Source organism: Epargyreus clarus, unplaced genomic scaffold, assembly GCF_041222505.1.
Source record: "Epargyreus clarus isolate Ecla_fem2 unplaced genomic scaffold, WU_Ecla_fem_2.2 ptg000015l, whole genome shotgun sequence".
Taxonomy (NCBI): Eukaryota; Metazoa; Arthropoda; class Insecta; order Lepidoptera; family Hesperiidae; genus Epargyreus; species Epargyreus clarus.
The window spans coordinates 7,372,858-7,391,291 of record NW_027332223.1 but is presented as its reverse complement, the minus strand read 5'-3'; the positions used below and the strand labels follow the sequence as shown (position 1 = coordinate 7,391,291).

General features: G+C 35.3%; 1 protein-coding gene across 2 annotated transcripts in view; it reads right to left on the bottom strand.

The window, feature by feature from the left end:
* Window positions 1-1,895: 1,895 nt before the first annotated feature.
* The window catches only part of LOC140747739 (sodium/hydrogen exchanger 9B2), a 38,412-nt gene continuing 21,873 nt past the window's right edge, over window positions 1,896-18,434 (bottom strand). For both annotated transcript variants that reach the window (XM_073080329.1, XM_073080330.1), the window contains 2 exons: window positions 2,523-2,712; window positions 1,896-2,006 (listed from right to left, as the gene is read on the bottom strand). In XM_073080329.1, the coding sequence (XP_072936430.1) occupies window positions 1,909-2,006; window positions 2,523-2,712 (288 nt within the window). In that variant the 3' untranslated portion in view covers window positions 1,896-1,908. The remainder of the gene's footprint in view (window positions 2,007-2,522; window positions 2,713-18,434) is intronic.

Genomic DNA, 18,434 nt, shown 5'->3' with positions numbered 1-18,434 from the left:
CAGATGGAGCCGCTCACCAAGTGGAATGCAGCGTATGCTCATCTGCTAATCCTATGTTATCAAAAGCCTACTTGTTTAATACCTATTTAGAAGAAACGATCTTCTGAATTAAATACATGCAACGAATGTAAAAAAACATGTTTGCCAGCATTCACCTATTGTCAGCCAATGGATACCCAGTCGCTACACAGTTTTCCATTGTGTCGACGACGCCGTGAGAACAAGGACATTGCGTTTACTTTTCTCACGGTCCTTTCTCATATCGGTGTTATTAAACTGCTAATTTATTAATATCTCATTACTTAGCACGAGTTTCCTCTTTAACTAAGTAGAGATCAGACTGGTACCGATTGGTAGACTTCAGAAACTCTTGAAAAGTTTCCTGAGAGCTCTCGAGCATGTAGGTTTTCTTACGATGTTTTTCTTCATTCTTGTAAGTGAATTCTTGTAAAGTGAATGTATCAGATATGATTCAAATAAACCCTAATGCGTATATATTTGTACTTCGAAAATCGAGGTGCTTATTCTAGACTAAGCCCCCGTAAAAGGCCGGCATTTGACTACTAGGTTATCATTGCTCAATAATAATTTATTATTTATCTGGTATTTGATCATTTTGTTATGAAAGCAGCGAACGAGGTTTACGGGCTTTCATATAAGCCTTTTTTGGGTTCCTAATATATCTACATGATCATTTAAGGAGCAGTTACATCGGCTTCCCATTTTGTAAGCCTGCTTTTACCTATTTGAAAAACCACCCACTTGAAAAAGTCACCTTGTGTAGTTTGTATGTGACGTGGGCGACAGACCATCTTTAAATAGACGTGCTCTATAAGATTGAATAGTTGCAGTATTGCTGTTAGTATAAAGATTTTTTTCTGGTTTGTAGGAATCAAATAACGATGTTGGTAAGAATTTTAAACCATGAATTCAATCAAATATCTGAACAATTTATATATTGTAAACATTTTATATACTCGTATTGAACTAATCTAAACTAAACGCTTATACACTCAAAGCCCCACACTAAGATTACCTGTGTCGTAGATGCCCAAACACCCAGAACCAGAAACAAAAATCTAAATTCATCATTTAGATGTCTGTCTGGCCGGGGATCGAAACAGGTATGGTGACCGCTGCGCCATATGGTCGTCAACGTGAACTTTCAATAAGACTCGAATGGTCAACCAATCAATCACCTTGTCATGTTTTAAATATTTCATTGACGGCAATCATACATCATTTTAAACATTGTTCAATTAATCAAATATGCAACACTGACCTATGACATTGTAGAAGTTAAACTTCTGTTGGCGTGTTTGGGAAAATAGATCAAAGCGCAGGTATTTATAGCGTGGATCGAAGTTGGGCGCGCGAAAGTTATACATAACTTATATGTGGTATATATTGTTTTTAAATAATATAAGAGTAGCAGACGAGCATGCAGTCCACCTGATGATAAGTGGCTACTGCCGCCCATGGACATCTGTAATCAACCCCAGATAGGATAGATATTCCTACCTAAGGTCGGCCACAGACGCGCCGCTACCCCTGAGGACTAAGCTGGAACGCCTCGGAAAAGTCTGTCTCCCTTACCACACGCTTCAAACCGGAACACAGCAGCGCCTAATACTGCTGTAATTAGGTAGAAATAAGTGTTGCGGTGGTGCCGCCGGAGACGAACCACAAAGGGTTCTACCACCTTCATATTTATTTTCGTCTATTGCTTATTTTCTCAGTCAATGTTTGTTTGAATGCCTTAAAATATAATTATGCTTAAGAAGTATAACTTCTGATAAGTATACAAAATGCGTGCATTATTTACGCATCTTATACATTGAAATACATATCCACATTTTAATTAAATCAAAGTATTGGAAATAAAACAACGTGTATTTTTTAAATTTATTACGCATCTATAAATTGAAAAGAGACTTTTCGAGTTTTATTTTCTTTGATGAGGCCGGCTGGGTGCGGTGGTGATAATGACTGTTTTCTGTAGAACTCTGGAATAAATATAATTGCATTTTATACTGAAAATCCACAATGCGAATGAGGTAAAATTAATACCTTGGTTCAAGTAAAACGAGGCAAGTGAGTCTATAAAAATATAGTATGTATTGAAGGTTTTGTTTTATAGCAAAATTAAAATATAAGTTACTATATATGGTACTAGTTTTAAGGTAAGGTTTTTGATGAATTTTAATGAATATAAAAATAATAGTGTTTTTTTAAGTTTCAATATTTTATCTACTAATTAATTTTCGAAGATTATTTAATGTTTATCAAGTCTTATGTACTCGTATGTTAGAAGCAGCACAGTAATGCCAATTCTTAGTTTTATATTCTAACCGTTTCTAACTTATCCGCATAAATATTCCAGTAAATATATAAGTCTTCAAAAGACACAATGAAAAATAGGGATAAAAATAATAAAAAAGAAAAGATAAAAAGATAGTTTAAATTAAAGACAGAAATATATATTTTATTTACACGTGTATCTATAAATAAGATGTACAAACCTTGAGGAGCAACCTTTGATTCGTTGGAAAGTAGTATAGGTCCTAGGACGGTGGTGAGAACGGATCCTAACGTCGTTGTTAATAATATAGCAATAACGATTATATTGGAGTGCTGCTTAGCGATCCACACATCTTGGCTTGTGATCCCATCCGCCCACAACGAATCCGTTGCGACTCGCACCAATACAGCCTGAAAATATAAAAGTCCATATATTTTTAACATATTACTGGATATTCTAGATGGCAAAATATTTCCATTTTCTTAAGCGCCAGGGGTCCCGAGACACGGGGCGTTTGATAAAATAGAATCTTCGATTAATTTGGAAAAACGATTTTTTTTGATAAGGTTTGAAGTAAACGAACATATGGTCCATCTGATGGTAAATGGTCCGCCACCCACGGACATCTGCTATCACATTGAGCAGGAGTTCTCCATGAAGTCGTTCATAGATGCAATGCCAGCGCTGAGGACTACGATGATCGTCCCATATGTGTGTATGTAAGTCAGCAGCCATCCCCACGCTTCCAAAGAAAGACTAGAACTATTTTAAGCTACTCGTACATAATAAATAGCGTAAACAGTTATAGTCTTACTATCGTCAAACTTATATAGGTTTGGTATGTTTGGTAGTACCGCCAACCTATACATGTTTGGCTGTAGCATCTTCGCAATTGAACCATGCAGGTTCCATCTTTCATACTATTTACAAAATTATGATCATCACCAACCGAGAACAGTCGTAAACATATGCTATTTCTACAGAATTTGCTGTTTAAATTTTATCTCAATTAAAAAACCTGATTATATAAAATGGTAAGCGAATTATCTAATTCTTTATTTTTATAAGGATAGGAAATAAAAAGGTATACGATACTAAGAGGCCTATTAGTATTATTAAATTGCGTGTTATAGGAAAACAGATTTGTTAAACTATTTCCTTCCTTTTAGTAACCTTTGGAAATGTATCTTTAACACATTCGCATGCAGTTCACGGCAAGCCATCAATGTCAAGTTTTAAAATATATTTTAATATAGTTAAACACCCTTACTTGTTAAATTTAAAAAAAATGCATATTTTGTCTCTTTCGACATTCAATCTCTTCCTCCCGAGGGAGGAAGAATATTAAGGTATAGGTATGTATACGATCAAAGTCCATGCGAACGTAGTCGTGGGCGGAAACTACTGTAATAATAAAATCCTATGTACCTAATAGATTTGCAATCTGACTACCTGACTGACGTCACTACTTATGTAAACGAAATAGTTAATACTTTTGCGATGTATAAGTTCAAATAGGTATACTACGAGATGTCTGATAATATAAGCTCCTATGCTACATATAATTTGCCACTTAGTGTCCTGTAATAATTACCAAATCATGAATATCATGTACCGACGAAGTGCAACAGCAAATGTTTCCTTGCGGAGTCATTAAACTGATGTTATTGATAGCGAGAGATATCACCAACGTAACATATTTATGTATACAACTACAATCACGCTCGCATTGTTGGTTATTAAACAACGCATTATTGTACCCGTATAATAATTAGTACCATTATTAGCTCTCTATTTGACTTGAGATCCAAGGACAAGCCCGGTTGCATGAAGATAACAATTTTATGCCTCATATAAACCCAACTTAAACATTTAAATACTGAGAACAAATATCTGAGCACGAGAAAGACTACCGTATGTAGCTTGCAGATAAATATGGTTATCGCCGTTATAAAAAGGCGATTTTCTGGATCAAAAATGCTCAACCAAATATGCGTTCGTTTGCTGCCAAATGTTTTCTTTGCTACTGTTCAAACAATTTGCTCTTTCTCACAAGACATTGTATGAAACGTCCTCGTACATTTGAAGGAGGCTGGTCACGTCATTAACCCAATATTATACTACGGCTAGCAACGAGTCTCCTTTCAAAATGAGAGAGGTTTAAATTATGAGTCTAAAGCGCTGACCAAGATAGACTTCTCAAACCTTTAAGTACTTTTTGTAAGGATTTCTCAAACATGTAGGTTTCATCACGATGTTTTCCTATTGTTATTGCAGTGATAATTACTTTTAATACACATATAGTTAAAAAAATTAAGAGTTTGGATTCGAAACTCGGACGGCCCGAGTCGGAGAGCGAGTTTTAACCACTATACTATCAGTGCTTATACACAGCGGGAGAATAATGTATAACGAAACTTAGAGATGTGTTGCAGTGCCCGAAAATATTTTAGAGTTAAAAATAAAACTTGACCAACAGGGCACATAGTTTACGATACACGTAGCGTGACCAGATATGCGGTTTTATAGCGTAAAATCCAGCTTAAAATACTGTCCCCGGCCTGTCGGGCTTTTGTGAGGCTTTTTGCCACATTTCTTTTATGTAAACAGGTCATGGTCTAAATGTGTTTATATTCATTTGAAGGTTCTTTATATTTGCTTTACGATGACATTTTCTAAATTAAGATGAATATAAATAGGTTTTAACTTTATGTGAAAAAATAAAACAAAGGTTTTTAACTTGTCGTTAAGCCTGTCCCACTGCTGGGTACGTGTCGTCTCGGAGTAAGAAGGTTTTAGGTCATAGTACATTGCGCTGACCAAATGCGAATTGGTGGACTTCGTACATCCTTGAGAACATTTTTTAAGTGTCAGTCATACTGCTTCTCACGATGTTTTCCTAAACTTAATTCGAAAAATTACGTATGTGCCTGGAAGTCCAATCTCGGATCTTTCAATTGGGAGACCGAGTATCTAACCACCGGGCTTTCACTGCATTTTAACATCAAACATCGAAATACCTATAAATATTTAATATAATTTGATTAAAATTTTAAGTCATACTCGTATTCGTATTCCTAATAGATTTCTCTTGTCGAAGACGAGTTGTTTGCAGCGGGAACATCGGGACGCGTTCGTCGGAGCGATTGATAGAATTACGTTCCACGCGACATCCAATCCGGCATTTGTGGCGTGTTGCGGAAATGTGTGGTTTATCACCACTTCTATGTATGTAGATTCGTATATAATTCTGTATGCTTCCGATATGTGAGGAAGAAATACGATTATAAGATTTAGTCGTAGTTTGCACTTTACTTCTTAATATTTTATTTTTAATGAACCCTGTTACGAAGCCTCCGCTGTCTGTCCGTTTGTCACAGGGCTATATCTCCGAAACTATAATAGATATGCACTTGAAAATTATTATTTTCAAGTGTATATGATATGATATGATAGTTTAGTTACTCTGTTGAGTATGTACAAGGGTGGCTGTTATAACAACAAAAATAAATGAAAATAAATAATTGCCATAAAAGAAACATCTATTTTTCGACATTTTTCGCTTTAGCTATTGAACTAGTGTGAATAGTTTAAGGTCAGTCTTGAAATATCATGTCATTTTGCCATCCAAAAATGCAAACTAAAATTGAGAGACAAAGTGTGAGTCCTTACCACATTTTTGAAACGCATTACTTGCGGGCTAATCTGACTATTCGCTACGGATATGTCTGCGCTACTACACACTCTCTTCCCACGGTTCGTCGGTGCAGCTAATCCACATCCGACTATAATATCGCTGACCGTCGGAAGCCAACATTAGTATAACTTATAGAGCTATCAGTCATTATCATTGTAATTATTAACACATTATTATATCATCTTACGTTCATTTGTTTCACCGCACGATAAGACTTAAATCACCTATTGAAATAAAAAGCCGAATCATTCTGGTTTTACTGACTATTATGTTATTAATAAATATAGAGCTTATCAACTTCTCCATTCTTGACAAAAAAATTAAACAAGACGTTTAAGATCTAATCTTAATCCGTATATTACCCAGCGTTATCTAGTATCCGTCTCGGCTTCAGTACGATTACTTTCTTACGGCTATTGGTCATTCATAGGTCAAATATAGCGCAGACTAAGTAGGCCAGACAATAAAAAAAGGTTTGGAATTGTCATTTTCAACTAATATTTCTTTTTCTTTTTTGACGAGGGGGAAACCCTCAAATGGTACCCAGTGTCGTGGGAGCGACACGGGGTTATGTGGGATTTTTACCGCACTAAAACCCCCCCGGTGGTCATCCTCACCGCTGCGAAGAGGACTCCGGGATCTCCAACGGAACGCAACCGGAGTCCTCTGAACGTGTTGCCCCATCAGGCTCCGCCCAGGTGAGCCCAGGCGCTCTCCACACCGTCTAGTGTTTACGACGGTATGCGACCACACATACCGCCGTCCTTCCCGGGGTCGCTTGCTGGACGGTTCGAGCTCCCACTCCTGCCTCCCGCAACCCCGGAAGCCCCCTTTTAGTCGCCTACGACAGGCAGGGGATACCGTAACCCTATTTTGATCCCGTTACTACAGGGACAAACTAATATAGTCCTACTGCTGGGCATGGTTGTTCTCTTAAAGCGAAGAGGAGAGGGGTTTACAAGAGGTTACAGTCCACCATGCTGGTCAACAGCAGATTTCACACTCTTTTGGAGAACGTAGTTATTAAGAAAGTAGTAGTTAATATTTAATATGCACATGACTTCGAAAAATCTAAGATCTGCGCTTGAACCTCGGAGCCCCATGATTTAAGTATTTTAAGCCACTAACCTATCAATGCTTTTTTAGAGTTCTACCTTCAAAATATATTTCTGACGTTTTAATATGACTTTCAAATCACTACGTGGAAGTTGCAAATACGTTAATTTCACGCTAACATGGGCAAACATGTGAATCTTGAATCCCTTTGAATTCGTGAAGCGAACCGCCGCAAATAGTGGTGGTTAGATAGTTCAGCTCTGGTTCTATGTACTCTGAATCGAAATCAATCCGACAACTTTTGCAAATATTTGATTCCACAGAAGCCCGGATACAGCAAAATTTGATATCTTAATTAACGTTGAAATATCGTTGATCAATTTGAGGGTGATCTTACTTTGTAGAGTTTCAATTCGATATTAATATTTGGAGATTATTTTGTACTATTGAATATAACTTTTGAAGTGATATATTACGTTCCATTGCCATGTTTTACAAGAAAAAGCGATGTTTTCCCGGCTCTATAATGTGTCGATTTGTCACGGTTAAATAATGATATACGAGAAATATTACTAAAAACTGCATTCAGCCGATATTGTACCTTCTTTTTGTCGAAGTTGGTAAAAGTCTTTGGTTTGGTCTTTGGGCAAGAAAAGTATTAATGACGAAAAGGGGACCTATAGAGTTTAGTATTTCTTCCGTATGTTTTATTTTTGTCTTTACTTAAGCCTATTTATTATGAAGGTGTATACATATTCAGGTTTCCTTTTTTGACACCAAAGAAAAGTTATAAGTAATTCTGCAGATTAAGCATCCTTAAGGTACAAATTAAAAAAAAAAAACATTGTCATTGTCTATGATATTCTTAATATTTCTTAAAACATAATAATTCGAATCCATATCCGGATTTGTAGTACCTAGGGTACTGCTAATATCAAACTGCCTAACTAACGGCAAGTTTGAATTAATGGCATGATAACTGGCATCGCGAGCCGTCATAACATTTCCGTAGCACTATACATATTGATCTACTCGTATATACACGACAGCCGCCGCAACGCTCCTTGATTGCAAGATGCTATAACGACGGTACTTCTACTAATTGAAATCCGCACTGTACGACGGAACTTCTGGGATCGGATTTATGAATTTCGTTTGCCTTATACACGAGATCAGTCTTTAGAATTTTCGGGAATACTGACTGAGTGATCACATCTAAACGTGAATGTAGAGTCATGATAGTTTTCACAAAGTAAAATAAGAATAAAGTGTTTGTCTTATTTTGATTTAAAATATTTGATTTGAGCGATTAGTAGGCGTTATATGAACTTGATATTAGGCATAGTCTTGTGGGCGTGAATGACTGATATAACAAAGCGATAAAGAAAAATAGAATATAAAACAAAAAATATAAATACAGACAAGGATTTTGATATAGTTTTACCGTTAGAAAACTGAAAAAAATGTGAGCCGTCACGGGACGCCTGGCAGATGTGAAACATCGACATTATTTTGTAAAAGTAATATGCAGAAAAGAACATATTGTGATAGGGACTAAATATGTCATAATGATAAAATAAAATATTACGATTTTTTTCCAGATAACGATGACTATGATAACGCCACACTGTACACATTACTGCATATAGACTGTATATATATGTTATAGTCAAAGTCCGATACACAGTCTCTTCGCGGAAGGACCTGTTTATCCTAGGTTTGGCCAAAGCCATCAGGCAATCCCCGAAATACATTTCAATTTCGCCCTTTGCCTGAAGTATTTTTAGTCAAACCCAGGAGCTCCTAACTTTTCAGTCAAACGTCGAAAGTAAATTATTCTGTTTCGGTTTTGGCCTAGTCAATCCTAGAAGCGACTGCAAAACTCGGTCAAACGTTGATCTGAACATGTTTAAACAGGTTCATAATGTCTCTCGCGGTGTTCCGACCGATTGTTTTGTCATTTCATGTTCGTTCATTGAGCGTGCGGGCGTGTAATTGTGTAAAATTGAAGATGAGTGAGGTTAGGTTAGGTTAGGTTAGGTTAGGTTTTTTTAAATTATTAAAACAATAAACATCAAAATTTTAAAAATGTTATTTTTTATACCTAATCTTACAAACTAACCTCCGTATATTCCAAAGCATTTATTTATTTATTTTATACTTTATTGCACATCGTACAAAAGGTGGGCCTAATGCCACACGGCATTCTCTCAAAGCATCTCAAATATAAAAGTGAAAATCACGTAAGCTGACCAATCAGGTGTCAGAACTGGCAGAGTTAAGCGGTTCTTAAGACTTGAAAGCTGCTTAAATGATAAAATGCTTCCAAATATACGAAGATAAGACACTTCATACCTATATCGGAGTTTGACTCGTCAAACCCCGATTTAATAAAATTGTGTTTTGACGTTTGCCTGACCAAATTAGTCTCTCCCAGGTTTGACGAAAATTGTTTAGTCAAAGGCCGAAAATTTACATTTGTTTGGGCTTTGACTAAGTCATTCAGTCTGACCTGAGGATTGACCAGTCCAACCTAGGAGCGCCGGAGCTTCGGAGTTTGCCTATAACATATATACCATCGTATAGCACGGTATGCGTCGCCACGCCAGAAATCGGTTTTACGTGCGGCTATAGATGTTTCACATCAAAAACTTCGTATATTATGGTTGGGTATTACCGTAAACTCATTGCGGTTTTAATAAGACATGTTTTTGAAGTATCCTTCAACTCTTTTTAATAAATGAAAAATCTTGAATACTAGTTCTGTGTCGATATTATAAAAGAAAGGTTTATTTATTTATTGTACATACAAATTTTATATCTCAATAGTCCCTTCTCTACATACTTCTCGAGCAGACTTGTGGATATAATCTATCCCTCTATTAAATGGTAGTCTAGACTGCGGTGACCTATTTTCGTGCGACTAACTTACTTAATCGCCACAAGCTGTCATTAAATCCACCAGTAATTCCGTCATTTAGTTATACTAGATCTAGTTGCTCAATAGAGGGTATCGTTCATAGCTCTGGATGTCTGTGTGTGTCAGGGGAGTGTATGAGTATGTATCGCCACAAGCTGTCATTGAATCCACCAGTTAGTTCGTCATTTAGTTTTACTAGATTTAGTTGCTCAATAGAGGGTGTCGTTCATAGTTCTGGGATTTCTGTGTGTGTCAGGGCAGTGTATGAGGCGGGTCTTGACGGATGACCATAATTTTAATTTTATTTTATAAAATTTGAAGTAGCAAAAGGGCATGTAATCTTTGTGATGGTATAGGCTGCGCCAAACGGCTAGTCCACTCTGAAGTTGTTGCGCACAACTACAAGCATATATTCCGTAGGAACGTATGGGCATACTAATGCAACTAAGTACCCATGGGCGAGTACGGGCAGCGGACGGGTGCCGGGAGGGGTCCAGCGATGTCTTCTTCCCGCTAATATCTACAATTTGCTATTCGACGCGACTCGTTTCTATATTCAGAGCCTATCCAGTTATCCAGAATTTTCGTATCCAGTTAAATTATTATAATAAAATAATATTTTATAAAAAGGGAACATCTAATTTAAGGTATACCAAATTTAACACCTAATAAATCAATTAAAAAGGCAACAACCGACTTCTTGCTTTACAAAAATTTTGAGGCACAAAAGCTAATTCATCTTATTACCCTTAGGGTCTTATTTTCAGTTTGTCGCTTAGAAGCTTTTCAAATGGAATTTATACGTTTTCAGTAATATCATGAAGAGAGCTTATCGTGGAGTCAATATCAAAAGAGCCAATACTACTAAGGTGGTAAACATCGAATTCGGAAATTAGATTTCTTTCAAGCGAAACAAGAAATTACTATTGAATACTTTAAGGTTACTAATTCTTACTTTTAGAAATTGGACATGAATATTCCAATATGTAAAAATGGTTGTTGAAAAATAATTTTATAAACCCAACTACTTCAGAATAATTATTATAGTCTAAGTCACTCCCACTCTTAAGAGCAATACAATGATATGTCATATGTTAAAATCCCTTAAATTATTTGAGCTCTAATGTGTGCCAAAGAATAAAGACCATATTATGTACACTTAACGAAAATAATTACCGCAGTCGAGTAAAAAGAGAGTATTTTTGTCAACTTTTTTTAATTTGAATACGTGAATTTCAAATTTTGAATTATTATAATGAATAATGCTTCAATATTTTAGAGTGGTCTTTTACAGGCAAGTGAACTCATAAGAGGAAAGCTAGTCGTTACATAAAATAGCTCGGCTGGTCTACGCTGACCTATCTTCGTGGCCAGGCCGAGTTAACTTTATCAATTATTCGCCGCAAGCCGTCATAACGTCCCTCGCCTCTCGACCATTTAGTTTTCCTTGATAGGCCAAGAAACGTAGATAACGTAGTTAACTATTAATGGGTTAACCATTTTAAAATTTCATTACGTAAGCTGAGCCCTGGTTTGAGATTATTTTTGCTCATGTTCCATGTTTTAACCGAAGTGTTATTGTTGTTTTTTTTGCTAATAATCGACATTAAGGTTTGCTTAACAAGTCCACGTCATAATTACGTTATTGGCGTATGAGCTTTATGCATCGGGCCTTTAAAGGCCTTACACAGGAGAATATTGCTAAGTCACAAGTCTGTGAAGTTTGAGGATTGGAGTTCAAATAGGTTCATAAAATGATCCCTTCTAGGTACTGTTAATATATGCATAGTTTATCTTATAAAATATTTTTAAAATTGCTACCTAATTTACGCTTACATGATATTATTATGTAAACGTTATGCTAAAATGAGTTTACGTTTACCGCTGTAAAATGTCCGTCTTTATTTTTCTTGACCCCACTTTTTCTCGATTCGCTCGCGTTCTATAAATAGTTTTATGGATGCTATTTTAAATTTATTTTGGTAAACTAATGCTGCTAATCTACTTATTACCTTCGTATCGTGTGGCTTAGGTAGATTTAATTCTATTAATTCACTGGCCGCAAGCCGCCGTATCCGTCCTGCCCCTTTCCTGAGCCATTTACTTTAACTTGATAGTCATATTATAATATAGTATTTTAATTTATAACGCAACAAGTCTTTATTCCTATCTTTATACCTTATTATCGCGGTATTCCTTTTTAACCAACGTAATATGCTTTAATTAGTGTAAGGAGAACTATAATAATTCCGCCGTGCCGGAAAAAGAACTTTTATTATTTGAATTTACTTTTACCTTTTATATCGTATCATTATCGTTTTAGTCCTTGTCATCAGTATTGACCATTATTGTCTCACTGCTGGGCACGGGTCTTCTCTCAGTGTGAAAAGAATTAGGCCATAGTTCACCGCGCTGACCAAGTGCGAATTGGTAAACTTTATATGCATTAGAGACCTTTTTTTATTGAGATATTATGTAGGATGATCCAAATTTAAAAAAAGATATTTTTTCGCTCAAACTCTTTAATGATGTATTTACGTGAATATACAAAAATCTGTAACCTTATTCACTAATTCGTAGCATTTTTGTTGTAATTAAAAAAACAAAATTACGAAACGAAGAATTCGTTAAATTTGATATGAAACAATTTTTAATAAGGTTTTAACATTAAGTATAACATTTCCATATAAACAGCATTCGTAAGCTGGGTACAATTTTACTCAGTTACTCTTCAGACTTTTTACGTTACCTGTACCCTTACCATATGTTTTCAAAACATCCCACAATTTTACGTTACGTTTACTCAATCCATTATTCTGTTCCGTTTGCTTTAGTAGACTGAGTAAACGTACCAATAAGTAAGTGCTCAAGTGACGATGAACTTTTTGTCTCCCTCACATGTTCGCAAAAAAGAGAGACAAAACATAAAGCGCCATTTTGTTAATTTAGACATTTAAGTTACGTTACTGACACTATAGTTCTGATACAATCCGCTAGGGGCGCTGATTGGAATTTGTATGGGCAAATACGTAAACAAATACCAAAACAGTCATATTTGTCAAAACGTAAACACTCATGGTAAGGGTACCGTATTTGAACCTTATCGTTTTACATTTTAATTAAAGAACATTTACACGACGGACATTATGTATACAAGTATGTTACGATGCTACGCTTTGAAGTAATCGGGCTAGAGTCGAAATTGCTTGGACCGATGTGGGGAACTCATAAGTGAATTTAACTGGAGTCTGGGCGGTATGACGGTTTAATTCTCACTTTTTAATGAAAAGATCACTTAAAAGTTATCGTATACATACGTAACGACCTACAGAAGTAAGCTGAAAAGGCACGTATGAAATGCTATAAAATAATTGAGGTGGTGGATTTCTTTGGTTAAAGTTTGATTCCTCAAGTAACCCCATTTTTATGTCACACAGGTTTCCTTGCTGTTATGTTTTAATTAATAGACGGATAAATAGATGAATTAAAATATTTATATTTTATACTGGCAACGGCTCTACGGGTCATTTTTATCGCGTTATCAGGGGAGGTAAGTTTCGGCAGTCGATTTTAGTGAATTTTAGTGAATAAAAATCGGACAAATGCAAATTAAACTAGCGTGGAAAGGAATTCCATGGGTTAATTATTATCTGCGCACCCAAAAGATGTATTAAATATGATTCAAATTGAAATTATATTTACAAAAAGCATATTAAGTATCAAATTTCAACTCATTTGTTCTAGTAGTTTCAGATTGACTGAGTTGTGACAATAACACGTCTCATTCTACAAGGGTTCCATTTTTATTTTTTCGTGTGGAACCGTAAAAAATGTAAGGAAGATCTTTCACAACCCTTGTTTTATAACCGTCCAATGCTGTTTTATACCGTCCATATTTCGATGATTTTAAGATTGTTTCAATTTTTTGTGACATGTCTAAATAAAAATAGAACATCCAACAATATCCATTTATTGGCGAATTATTTACAAATAAATGTTGAATTGCTGACTGTGAAGATAGATAATCTTAAAGCTTAAGCTTGACTCAACTTATCGGAATTATTTTATTTTAATCTTCAATGCATGTTGTATGAATGTTACAAAAATAAAAGTGATTATTATTTACGATATTTGGATAATCTTATACGTCATTAATTTATTAATACGCCAGGTAGATTTATTTATAAAAAAAATAATGGCGGTCATAATACGAGTATCTAGTTGGTGTTTTGTAATTTTGAAAATATTACACGTCTTTGCTTCGTCATCTTGTCGCTTTTCAGAGTGAGAGGGGTCATAGTCCATGTAGCTGGCTAAGTGCGAATTGGGAGACTTCACATGTTTTTGTGATTTATGTAAAGAATCAGGCGTGTAAATTTCATCACGATACATCTTTATCGTTAAATCAAGTGTTAATTAATGTCTAATATGCATAATTATATTATTGGGACCCGGCGGACCGAGATTGAGGGGTCGAATTTGAAACTACTGCTCATGATTGCTTTTGCACTGTTTTTCTACACTAATATTATAAAGAGGAAAATTTTGTTTGTTTGGTTGTAATGAATACGCTCAAAAACTACTGGACCGTTTTTAAAAAATCTTTCACCATTCGAAAGCTACATTATCTACGAGTAACATAGGATATATTTTATATGAAATATATTTGGTATATAGATTTTGAGGCGGTACAAAGCTTGCCGGGTCAGCTAGTAAAATATACACTGCATCGAAAGGTGACTACAAAAGATTATAGACGTGGCGACGAGGCGTTGGGCTGGTGGAAACACTCGATCTGCCCGCTCTCACATAATTAATTGCCCTTGCGTGGCGCCGGCAATAAAACAATTGCCAATGTGTAATTTCCTTAGCCTGTCCTCTAATTACGGTCAGACGTCCATGACACTTCTTCCTAGAATATGTGAAGGGCAAGTTGTTTTAAATTTTAAGAAGTTCATTCATATCATTTCGAATATTTTCGTTCGCTTGGTCGTCTCAGTATTTCAATTCTAGACATATTTAGGATGTTTTGCGAATAAAACGAGTAAATTATAAAACGAGTTATTGCAACCATTTTTGTTAGTGTGCTAATTACATTAAAATAAAATGTGCATAATTATAATTTTATGAACATATTTCAAGCTTCATTCCTATTACTTTGCATGTATTTGTGTCAAATAGTTTAACTATTTATCTACTTATTTTTATAAATTATGCTGTCGGACGCGTTTGTGCAAAATCTATGCTACGTATTTTTGGCAAAAATGGTTGAGTTGGTGCCGCTTCAGTGGAATGTCGCTTATATATAAGAAGCAATTTGTCATCGCTGTATGTCGTTGTTATGAGTAACGATTTACATTTGCTGTATTTTATCCGTAACTTCGTACCAGTAAAACGGCTGATTGGCTGAACTTTACTCAGCCTGCTCCGTGTGTGACTCTCTTGTTATAACCCTTTGGGTGCCTTCAGAGTTGGTTGGTGTTTGTTACGCTGTGGCCGCGCGTAAACCCATATAACTTAAATACGGTGCAGTGTTGCTTATTATGTGTAAGTATGTACGTACATAAGTACTTACAGAATGAAAAACTGAATTGAGAATACTAGGACCTCCGATTCACGAGATACACAACGGCTTTTTTGAAAGATCCCTTATTTATTCCTTGCAATGCGAAGACGCCTATATTAGCAGCTGATAGACGCTCTAAAATTATAAGGGTATGTACCTACCCATATCTCAGTAACACCACTGACATGACCACGATAACTTTTCTTTATCAAAATCCTTTTCATGGCCCATAAACAAAAGGTTTTTTACTCAGACGGACTTGTATTATCAGGAGATTTTCTTATACTATATAACTGGTTTATCTGTTTCCATATTTTGGTAATTGAATTTCATATGCTATTGATCAAACATGCAACCTCAATGATAAATTCGATCCCCGTTTTAGGTCTGGATTTGAAGTCTTTGTATGTACCTTTTAAAGGTTGTAGAACCCTTTGTGGTTCGACTCCGGCGGCACCACCGCCACACCTATTTCTGCCTCATAAAAACAGTGGTAAGCGCTGCTGTGTTCAGGTGTGAAGGGTGTGTTAAGGGAGACAAAATTTTCCGAGGCTTCCCAGCTTAACCCTCAGGGGTAGCGGTGCATCTTTGGCCGACCTCAGGTAGGAATATCTGGGACAGTAGCCACTTACCATCAGGTGGACTGCATGCTCTTTGCTCTTATATTTAAAAAAAACCCTATTGATTACACACGGAACAGCTCACACTATGAGCGTAGAAAGAGTTTGATGTTTGTATTGTATAATTTATTGGTATCTATGTTTATATTTTTATTATTAATATAACCATATAACTTAAATTGTTAAAAGTACAATCGATAACGTTCAGTAGCTACACTAAGTATATTTCGATACTTTATGATTTTATTGATCCGTCCCATTAATTTATTATGTTAAGATCGCCAGGGACCCAAATTGTCTTAACGAGGAGTGCCTGACGCCTCTAATTCTGTGTCGTTTCTCGACGCCTGACAGCCCCAGGGAATATTTCAAGCTCCAATGATTGCATTATTCAGCGCATCGTGCGCCTGGCTGTTTCTTTATCTGTTTATAATTTTTCAAAGTTGCTTTACGCTCTTTGAGTTCAGAAAGATTGAAAATTTTTCAAGTCACTTTGAAATGAAATTGAATTGTATTTACTTTGAAATGTCATTTATTATTTGTAGTGGCTTACGTTATGTATAATTATACTGTATGTATTTTCTCATATTGATTAATATTTATCTTTACATATCGCTCAAAACATTTTAGATATCTACAATACCTTAGAAGTTCAAGAAATGATGAGCGATCATTAGAAATAAAATATTGGTTTAAAGTTTTTGGGACAGGGATTTCTTTTCATCTAGAAATGATACAATAACGTGAAAAATAATCAATTTTGAAGGGCCTCGTAAAATACTAACATATTTTAAATAGAGACACAAAAACCAAACTTTTTTTGGGTCCAAAACAATACAGATATCAACGCTGGTAGTCCTCTAATTTATTTTCTTAAGATCTTTATGCATTGTCTTAACGCGGAGTGCCTGACGCCTCTAATTCTGTGTCGTTTCTCGACGCCTGACAGTCCCGCGGGAATATTTCAAGCTTCAATGATTGCATTATTCAGCGCACCGTGCCGTGCGCCTTGCCGTTTCTTTATCTGTTTATAATTTTTCAACGTTGTTTTACGCTCTTTGAGTTCGCAAAGATTGGAAATTCTTGGTTAAGTCAGTTTTAAATTGTATTTACTTTGAAATGTTATTGAGTTTGTTGTGGCTCTTGGTGTATTATTTTCTCCATTAAGTGATTTAACATTTGTATTGTGGTTGTATTTTATATAGGTATTTGAATATACCAATTGTATTGATAAAAACGTATCTTTAAAGATCGTTCAATGACATTTTAACATTACTTTAAAAGTATATAAAATTACGAGCGACCTTTACAAATTTATGTATAGGTTTAAAATTTTCAAAGTTAAGATTATTTTTGCCTAAAATGATAAAATAGCAAATAAAAAGTAAAATCAAAAACACAAAAATAAAAAAAATAACACTAGCTTTAAATAATATTTTAAGTAATGACACGAATACCAAACTTTGTGTTTTAGACTATTCCAATAAATAGGTATATGTTGGTAATAAATGTGATGATTATAATACTTTACAATATCTAATTTATGGCATTCTTCCTTCTCCATGTCTGTCATGCCACCGGATCATGCAAGTACCTATCGGAAGATTCGATTATATATTTTTATCGCACTATTAATTCGAATTATTTCATTATTCGGTTAAAATGTAAATCTTATCAACATTTATAATTCCGTGTATAACATGATTCCATATTATCCACAAGTACATGGAATTATAACATCATAATCCCTTATCAACCCCTCTATACTGTTAAAAAACTGTTGTCTTTTTGTGTAAACGTCAAACAAAATTACTTAATCGATTTTGATGAGACTGAGATGAGACTCCGTAACTAGTGCAAAAGGATGTTTAATTAATATGCTTCCTATCCTTAATTAATAGTCCTTAATATCCTGAATCACGCTATCGAAGTTATCTCGACAAGTTCTGTATATGCAGCATTCAAACAAGGTTTTATTTGAAAATTGAATCTGATGGTTGTAGTGTTAAGAACTAGAATCTAATGGCGGGTGCATTAGAAGTGCAGTTGAGTCGCCGTCTCTGGCGCGAAAATGTAATCCGATTTGATCACATAATATTTAAATATCGAAGGATTATATCCACTATCAGATCAGATATTGGTAAACACGCGGACAGAGTTGCGGGTAAAAGCTAGTATACCTATATAATCATCATCCTGAGTCAATATATTAAGTCATAAATTATTCATTTACTTAGTCAATATTTTCATGAAATTTCTGGAAAATGTATGGA